At 48.3% G+C, this 9,268-nt stretch overlaps 1 protein-coding gene across 3 annotated transcripts in view; it reads right to left on the bottom strand.

The window, feature by feature from the left end:
• The window catches only part of LOC126540415 (putative sodium-coupled neutral amino acid transporter 11), an 83,661-nt gene extending 74,448 nt beyond the window's left edge, over positions 1 to 9,213 (bottom strand). For 2 of the 3 annotated variants that reach the window (XM_055076016.2, XM_055076013.2), the window contains exon 1: positions 8,859 to 9,213. In XM_055076016.2, coding sequence (XP_054931991.1) covers positions 8,859 to 8,909 — 51 coding nt within the window. In that variant the 5' untranslated portion in view covers positions 8,910 to 9,213. The remainder of the gene's footprint in view (positions 1 to 8,858) is intronic. The other variant, XM_055076017.2, reaches the window with a different exon arrangement.
• Positions 9,214 to 9,268: the final 55 nt, after the last annotated feature.

Consider the following 9,268-nt stretch of genomic DNA (forward strand, 5'->3'; position numbering starts at 1 on the left):
GCCTTTCATTGCTTGTATGAGCGATTGTCTCCGCCTAATTTTCTGTAAAAGTCTGTAACAAAACGTAAAAAGGTCACCGCCCGTATTTGAACCAGTACAATCACATCGCCTCGGGCTGCGCTGCAATTTCCCAGCACCGCCCACAGAGTCGGCGTCGATCTACTAAGGGCTAAGGTGGCTTATAGTGAATATAGCGTTGCGCTGCTAAGCGCGAGGTCGCGGGATCGAATCCCAGCCGCGGCGGCCGCGTTTCGATGAGGGCGGAATGCAAAAATGCCCGTGTCCCATGCGTGGGGGCACGTTAAAGATCCCCCGGTGGCCGAAAATTAATCCGGAGTCCCATATATACTGTACGGCATGCCTCACGATCAACTAGTGGTTTTAACGCGACAGCGTTAAGGAGCTCGTGTCGCAGAAAAGCCGGTGTCGTCGGCGTTGGCCGTGAGCGATAAATCCCAGCAGGCACTTCATGAAGTGCCTGCTGGGATAAAAAACAACTTGAATGAATGAATAAAAAACAGAAAGAAATGAAATGAATAAAAACTTGCAAGATGGGCTGGGTGGGAATCGAACCAGGGTCTCCGGAGTGTGAGACGGAAACATTACCACTGAGCCACGAGTTTTTTTTTTTTTTTATTTATTGTGCTGAGCCACGAGTTCGGTGCTTCAAAGCGGTACAAAAGCGCCTCTAGTGAACGCGGTGTTGCCTTAGAAACGAGCTGTTTCTAAGGCTCAGGCGTGCGTCGCTTGCTCAGGCGCACATTTCGTTGTCGCGCCGAACGCTGCGTTGCTCGACGCTCACCGCGTCCGATGCGGGGCGCGTAGTCGCTGCGCCGTAGCGCGTCTTACACCCCTTGGCGGGTCGACGGGAACGCTGTCGCGTTCCACTCTTGAAGGCGAAGCTTAAGCGTCCTCCAATTTTTGGTGCACGCAAAACCCCCCAGAATCCGATTCGAGTGGTCGAATCTGTTACAGATTCAGATGTTACAGATTATGTTACACGCTCTCTGTCGGATGGCGGCGGCGTTTATAGCCATCGGAGAAGCGGCGTCGCGAGCAGACGCGAACATGTATACAGTCTCGTGCTCAGGTGCAGACAGCAGATGTGGCCGGGGGAAAGCGACCATGCACAGCATCGAGAGTCTCGAGTATACACGGCGACGTGTCGAGGCTTCGGCGTTCGAGGCATGGATCGGCCGCGCGACGCTTCTCGTATATGCGCACGACGCTGCAACGCCACGCTGGTCGAAACGGAAAGAAACGCGATGCCGGGAGCGTTCGCAACCACAACAAGCAGGAGAGCGGCCAAGGCAAGAGGCACAATCGGGAGCGACCACGGAGTTAATTTTGCGACGATAAAGAAGTAACTCTAGCGCTGCGATTGGCAATTGAGCCTTCGTGGTAATTATGGTCAGTGCATGGGTTTGTCTAATATATTCGTGCCTGTGGCTTCAAGCGTTGTTGTGACGCAAATTATTACGCTCTAGCTCTTTCTACATTTCAAGTCGCTCGTAGTCAAAGCGTCGTTATGTCATTGATCATCACCGCCGTCGTCGTTGTCGGGGCGTTGCCACGGTGTTGTTGTTAAATGTGTTTTTTAACTATATGGACACTCCAAGCGAATTTTTCGCCGTCATCGTCGCCGCTAGGTTTCGTATATATTTAGGTATATATGCATGCTATATGCTATGCCAAACTATATGACATGCGGTATATGCGGGTTATATTGCCACAGCATTCTATTACTAAAGTTGCTCGTACCAGGTTTTACATTCTTGACAAAATTATTCCCGAGAATTTTGAAAATGGCAGCCCACAAACGTCATGAAAGAAAAAAACCGACACATGCACGCCTTTTATCTCAAATCTTCTCGGACTTTAACATTAAAATTGCGAAACAATAACAGAGCTCGAACCCGGAAATGATTTATTTTTATTGGCGCGGCTGTCCAACAACTCCGGGATCGGCCCGGGAAAGACGTTTGAAACTTACCCGATACGGAAAAAGTGGTTGTAAAGTCGCTAAGAAAGATCCTGGATTTATTTAACAGATATAAATCAAATTGTCCGATGGCAAGGTTCAAACAGAGGACCGCCTATAGCACAACAGCCCGTTTTTACTTTGTCAGCTTACTTATACTTCAATTCATACTGCCACTATACAGCTAAGAGTCTTACACTTCGTGTAATATTCTACTGTTGCTGTCGCATTCATTGATTCGCCCTTATCGCGAAACTGAGATATTTTGTACAGCAAATGGCTTAACCGGATCACAAAGGTTTGCCTGTGGTCCAAATCAGTGGTCAAAAGCTCCGACTCTCTCTCTCTCTCTCCTATTTATTTCTTATTTCGTTAGCGCAGCTAACGTGCCAAACAACGTTGCCGCAGCTGACAGCTTTGACTTTCGTATTTTCCGATCCTAGATATTATTATTATTATTATTATTTTGTTTCTTTAGTGCTGCTGTGTATATAGCCAATGTCCATACCTTTCGTCATTAAGGCTGTTACTGAGCCAGCACGCAGCTTACTGTGCGGATATCTTGGAGAAATAAATGCGAAAATAGTAAGTCATACATTGTACGCGCTCTTATACAGAGGCTATATAACTTTTTCAGCGTGTCATTTCGTACTTTTGTCCCGAAACAATGATCGGCACCGTTTCATTGAATAACCATTTCCTTTCCCCAACACACATGAGTGCATTCGCTTTGCTCTCGGGCAGGCAACGGACGTTCGTGACGTTTAATTCTGGCAGCAATGGTCCTGGCACACAGCGTTAGACAAAGGAAGCGCGTGCCGAAAATGGTGGCGCGTTCATTCACTCTAAGAAAAGCCTGCGCCCTTTCGGGCTTATCTTGTCCCCAAAGAATAATCGCCATCTATCTGGAACGCCTTTAATTCTTTAAAGGGACACTAAAGGTTACCAGAAACTCAAGTTAAAGTGGTAGAGCAATGTTCTAGAACGTCTAAGGCGTCAATATAATCGCGAACAGAGCTTTAGTAACCGAGAAATTGAGGTAAATGCATGACACGATTTGAGACCCCCCAGCGACATTCCGGTACTAGCCCGATGACGAAAGCACTCCTCATAATTTGTGTTACTAATACTCAAATACTCGTATTAAAAATATCATTTCATTTGATTATAAGACGAAAAAAAAATGCTACTTGTCTACGTCTGTTCGATTCTAAGAAAAAATAACATTTTGAGGTTACCCTTCAGTAATATGGGTGTTCGAAAGGTTTCGTTTTCGCTCGACTGTGCGCGCTCGACTCTGCGCCGCGCACGCTTTGGAGTTTCAGTAGTTTCGTTATCGCGTCGTGCTGTGAGGGTTCTGCTGGCTCGCGAAAGTTTCATTTGGAACAAGCAGCGAGAATGCCACGTCCATGTGATGTCGTGGGAAGCCCTCGTTGCTTTCCCGCTCCGGAGAGCCGGTGTCGAGGCCGCCGTCGTAGTACGCAACGACGCCGGCAGTGCGAGCCCTCAGCAGCAGGTCGCGCTCGTCGGTGTTCAAATCGCTGAAGTTGAGCCCACCATCGCGAGCCAATCTGTCGGTGTCAGGGTCCATTGCGACGAGCGTCGAAGTTTGCGTCATAGAATGAAGTACCAGCTTACGGGCGTCTTGCGCTGGAGTTTGAGGTATAGTAGCGGCGCCTGGTGGCGGTGCGGGAAAAGACATCTGGGTCGTGCCAGCTTGGGTCGTATTGACCCCTGGCTGTGGCGAAGCACGTTTCTAGGCCGAGTTTTGCGTCGATTCGCACTTTTTTATGCCCTGTTGCAATTGCGAAAAGGCTCGTCACTTCTCACAGACCACGCCGACCACGCTGCGAGCTGGCCGCAGCCTATAGTTTAACGAAAACGGACTCTCCGTGTGCCGTGGGACGTAATGTGAGACGTAATTCGTTTCTTCTTCCGCTAGCCACCATACTCCCGGTTTCGCTCTGCTGTCGGCTCTGTCTTGGCTCTGTTTCTGGCCGCGCGTTTGCGTTTTGCGCAGAAAAGCCGTAGCGCCGTCTGCGGACGCCGTTCTACTCACCGATGGCGCAACGTCACTATGAGACCATGATGTCAGTACTCCTCAATCGGAGGGCGGGCGATTTGAACTGCGCTAGAGGTACGCGGACGCTTCAGAACGCACTTTCTCTTAAAATAAGTCTCTCCTTGGCACGAAACAAGCATTTCGAGGTTTCTGTGATGGTATTTCAACAGTCCACGTTGACCTAATAGTAACCTTTAGTGTCCCTTTAACGTGGCGCACCCAGTAACTCCAGGTCCCGAACGGAATGCGCGTTATCAGCATGACATAGCATTCTCGACAGGAAACTAGCGAGCTTTCAATACCGAAATGCAAGCAAGACAGATGACGATTATCGCTTGCACGCTTCAAAAAAAGTTTGCACCCTTTGGCATCTTGTCCCACAACAATGATCGTCATCTGTCTTGCCCGCATTTCCTTTCTTTACCAAACGCTGCGAGCCCGGTACTTACAAGTCACGAACGTCATGCGCGTTATCAGCGTGACACAGCATTCTCGACAGGAAATTAGCGAGCGCCGAGTTTTAAGAAAGGAAACGCAAGCAAGGCAGACGACTATTATCGTTGTGGGACAAATATGCACCCCAGAAGGGTGCAACTGTTTTAAGGGTGTACGCCCAAAGGATGTAAAGGCTTTACACTCTTCAAGATGCCAACACCCGCTAGAATGTCTCGTTGTCAGGCAATTATAATCGTCAGTGATTCTTAATGATATTTCCTTGCGCTGTTTGCCACGTGGTCTCGCCTGCAAGAATGTACGATTGGGCTAGTCTGTTCAACAAAGTGATGTTTTTTTCGGCGCAGCAGCGAGACAATCGAATAGTTAAGACAGAGCATTGACCGAAACATCAGTTCACAGTAAGCGGTGTCGTAATTATTCTAGTCTATTCGGTATAGTCGCAGTCTTGGCACTGCAGTGTGGTCTGCTTTTTATGCGCTCACCAAATGTTACTTAACTGCTGGTAAGCTAACCGCATCCTTACTTTTTTCGTTCTCTCTCTTTCTTTAAATATTATGAGTAAATTTCTCTATATATATTTTCTAAGAGGGTGCAGTTGGGCTAATTCTATTGACATAGTGCTGCCTTCCAGCACGAGAACAGGACAACTAAAAGGACAAAACAGACTATCAAGTCGGGTTTATCTTTGCTGCAAGGTTCGACGCGAAAAGCGTGTACTTACATACATCCTTCATTTCCTCTGTCATTACGACTTGCATCACAGCTTTACAGCGTACTTACAGCAACTTGGGTGTTCTGCAGAATGCTGATTATTAACTCATCTTTATCGCGTGACCCGGCCGATGATAGGCAGTGTGCAAAACATCAGCACACGTGAGGTTATAGTCAGGACTCTGTACTGCCTATTTGACAGTCCCGTTTTCGCGCTCGAAAATAGCATTAAATTTTTCTCTATACACGTCTCTCTCTCTCTCTCTCTCTCTCTCTCTCTGTGCCCGGTGCTTTCCTGTCAGGAACGCTGTGGCCGTCCATGGCGTTCTCGGCGGGAAAGCACCCAGCAATAATTAAATAAACTGCCCACAACAATGGTCATCATTGTGAATACTTGCGTGAAGGAGTGTGTTGATCTGGTCTGGTTGGTATGTCATTAGGACGGGAACAAACAGCGCTTGGACGGGACGAAGTGAGGACGCCTCGTCTGTCGTCTTAATTGTCAGCGACTTGCCTGTCAGCCTCACTTCGTCCCGTCCAAGCGCCGTTTGTTCCCGTCCTAGAATACTAGCGTTACAAAATTACGCGCCAAAAGTGTAAACAAGACAGTGGTTCACAGGAAGACGGAGGCTTGGAGTGATTATGCCAGTTCGACTATACCGCTCGTCAGCGACATTCCTTGTTCGAGAGCGGGCGTGGAACATGCAGCAGGAAAGTAAAGAGAAAGGCGGACTTGGAATTTACAGCACTGGACTGGTCGACGAGCACAGTTCTAGAACGCCATCATTACACATGGGACACGTGTACGCCGATGAACCGGGCATCTATTATTGTCAAGACCTTCCGGACTGTGAACGGTCTTCGTGAAACTCACCGAAACACACGTCAAGCACACGGTGCTTGACAAGAAGAGCTGAATACAATGACAATCTATGGCTGCTTGTCACTGTTTAACAATTACGCAGGCATCCTGCTCGGGCATAGATGGTAAGTTTACGCGAGTATAGTTACGGTAACGTGCCACATCTTCACGAACTCTGATGACTACATCGGCTAATCTTCAGTTGTTAAAGTCCTCTAAGGACACGCAGACCTTCTGGAAGGCGCGTCAATATAGCGTAGCTGTCTGCACCTGTTTGTTCGTTGCTAGGGTGAGGGTTTCTTGGAATTACACTAAAACCTCGTTGTAGCGAAGCTAAAGGCGGAGGCAAAATTGGCGGAGGCAAATATATGCGTGGGGATTTCAAGGGGAAGTTCGTTCACTTCGCTATATCAGTTATTTTGTTATACCCAGTTCAGTTATGTAACGAGGTCTGGCTCTATTTATTTGCGTGGCTTTTTAAGTAAAGTCCTTTTCAAGTAGAGTTTACGTGAGGTAGCGCCATTGTCCAATCCTTTCGCTTGCGTTCTTGCCTCAGGACTACGACACCACGATGAGTCTATACCAACATATATAGCCTAAATTTTAGTTCTTAAATACACGAACACTGCGGACGTCATTGAGGCACAGCTGCCACGTTTGGAGGGTCCGTGCACGTGTCCGACGCGCGGACGTGTTTAAATCTTTGACGTCGACGGACCGAAACCGCGTGTGAGAAATCTGCATCGTTTGTCGCTTTTCCAGACCTCGCTATTGTTGCAGCAGCTGCGACAAAAGCCGTTCTTTGAGAAAGAAAAACAATAAATCTACAAAGCTTTTTTACTGGCTTTTAGAGTCGCCACGGTTCTAAAATTAACTCAGATTTCCCAAAAGTAAAGTAATAAGAAGCAATAGTAAATGCAGCAACTCATATACGACGCAAAATTTGCCGTAATTGTAACATTTTATGGAGGGCTTTCGAAATTAGAATAGTGAGATTTCCGAACCAAATCGCATAGCAAGAAAAAGAGAAAAAGAAAATTTTAAAATGAGGGTTACATGATGATTTATACGTTTTTTTTTTAAATTATGCTAAAGAAATTATTTTTACAAGAATGATACGTGCATATGCATAATGTCGTTCACAACTGGCCGTCCGATCAAGCGAGGCGCTTGTGAACGAAAAATTGCTTTTGAGTTGTCTGGTACACTGTGCCATTACAATAATTAATGAAGCAAGGAAACGGGACCTTACCACATGCGTGTCGAATGTCGCGTTCGTTGAATGAGATTAGAGTAATATACGTGTACGGCACCGCACATTGCTTTGAAGGAATGCAAACATATGGCGAGATTGGAAAAGTATACGAATTGTTCTGCCTTCATCGTGACAACAGAGTCGCAGGCCGCCGTAAAGCCAGGAATTATTTTTTAATTGAATAGCGAAATTAATCGGAAGAAGGCATCTAGCTGCCTAATGCGTTCGCTCAGGGCACGGGCTCAGGTACTGATGCCTCTGCATGCGCCGCGACCTAGTTTCTCCTGGAACCATTGGTAACAGCTGCAACGTGCACACTCATCGCCCGAGTCCCCTATAAGTGCTCTCACACTTTATTTTACATTTGAAGAGAAACGAACATTTGACAGTTTCAAATAGTGATTTATCGAATGGATTACTATTAGTCGAGATCATTCCAAATTTTTAATACTCGCACACCTCTAACATCGCTTGTCCCGCACACGCGAAACCCTGCTAAATTATTGCCAAACGTATCAAATACTACCCGCCCAGCATAGAACTTTTGCATATGTTAAAGCCTGCATTTAACGGCTGTCTTTGCCCGCGCGCACGCTAAAGCTGGACTGCATATTCGTGGGCTGCCCCATTGCTGCGTGCGTAGCAGGAGTTCCGAGTTAACGTCGGCCCTGCGGGCGTCGGCACTGGAGAAATGTTTCGAGTTGTTGCGATCCGTATCAACTGCGGGAACTTTTGATTCGCCGATCGCTGCATACTTGGCAGGGCGCCAAAGCGCGCGCGCGCTCGGGCGAGCGTGGTCGGTAGATCGAAACCAGCGCCGCAACAAGCCGGGGCGGCGTAGCCTCTATAGCGCACAGCTTTAATGGTCGTCTTATCGACAGTTCTCGCGAAGCGCGCTATTATATGGCGGATTTGCGCGTTTCGGCACGTTAGGATCGTCGAAGGTTGAGATAAGGGTTTGCGCCGCCGAAAGCAAACGCGATATCATTTATAGCACCTCATTTCCTTCGACTAATTGCAAGAGGCGAGCGGCTGCCGGCCTGTATCGTCGTCAAGTACGCGGCGCGCGCTGTAGTAGTACGTTAATTTTTCCCCGCACTGGCCTTTATGGGCGTGCCTTAATCGCACCTGTTAAAAAGGCCGTGAATGACGTATAGTGCCTTAGAAAGCGACATATGCGTGATGCCAAGATGTCGAAGGTCGCCCGGATACTCTTATTTGCCCACTGGACGTGTCGATCAATACATCTGTGGCAAAGCGACGTATTACGCACAGTGTCGCATAAGAGCTCTGCGCATCACGCGCAAAATCGTGCACGAGGTTACGATAGCATCGCCTCCAGTTCCCTTTTTTTTTTCTTTTAAAGCGAGGTTCGAGAGATTTTCTCACGAGAGTGCGGGAGTGCTTGGCAAAGAGCAAAGGCTAAACTGCACTTGTTGCAGTGCGCGCACAGCTGACCGCGGCTGTCACGTCCCGGCCGCGCGGCGACGAATCCGCCCGACCCACTTTTTGGTATTTCTTTCTCTCTCACCTTCACTGATTCTCGCCTGTCGAGGATGTAGGTACTCTCCGTGCTTGCCATGACTAGTGGACTGCGTCGCTACGACGGCGGGCGCACACCAATGCAGTGGATGAATTTCAAGCCAGGCTTGCCGCAGCGCGATCCATATGCGGCGCTTGTCGTACTGCAAACACAGCGCCGGGACTCGTTACGAGGAGAGAGTGCTGCGCTTCGCGACTCTAGCAGCCTACACGAAGGTGTGACACGACTCGTTTCGTCGTGCAGTCGGGGCTTCAGTGGTGCATGCAAGGCATCTTCTACCGGTATTACCGCTCGCTCGGATATCTTGTCGGCTGCTAGAGCAACAGATGGTGCGTATATAGCTTTCTCAGCATCCCGCTTGGCGGCGCTAGCGTGCAAAGAATACAGTATTGAAAAGG

This window comes from Dermacentor andersoni, chromosome 2 (genome assembly GCF_023375885.2).
Source record: "Dermacentor andersoni chromosome 2, qqDerAnde1_hic_scaffold, whole genome shotgun sequence".
Lineage (NCBI taxonomy): Eukaryota > Metazoa > Arthropoda > Arachnida > Ixodida > Ixodidae > Dermacentor > Dermacentor andersoni.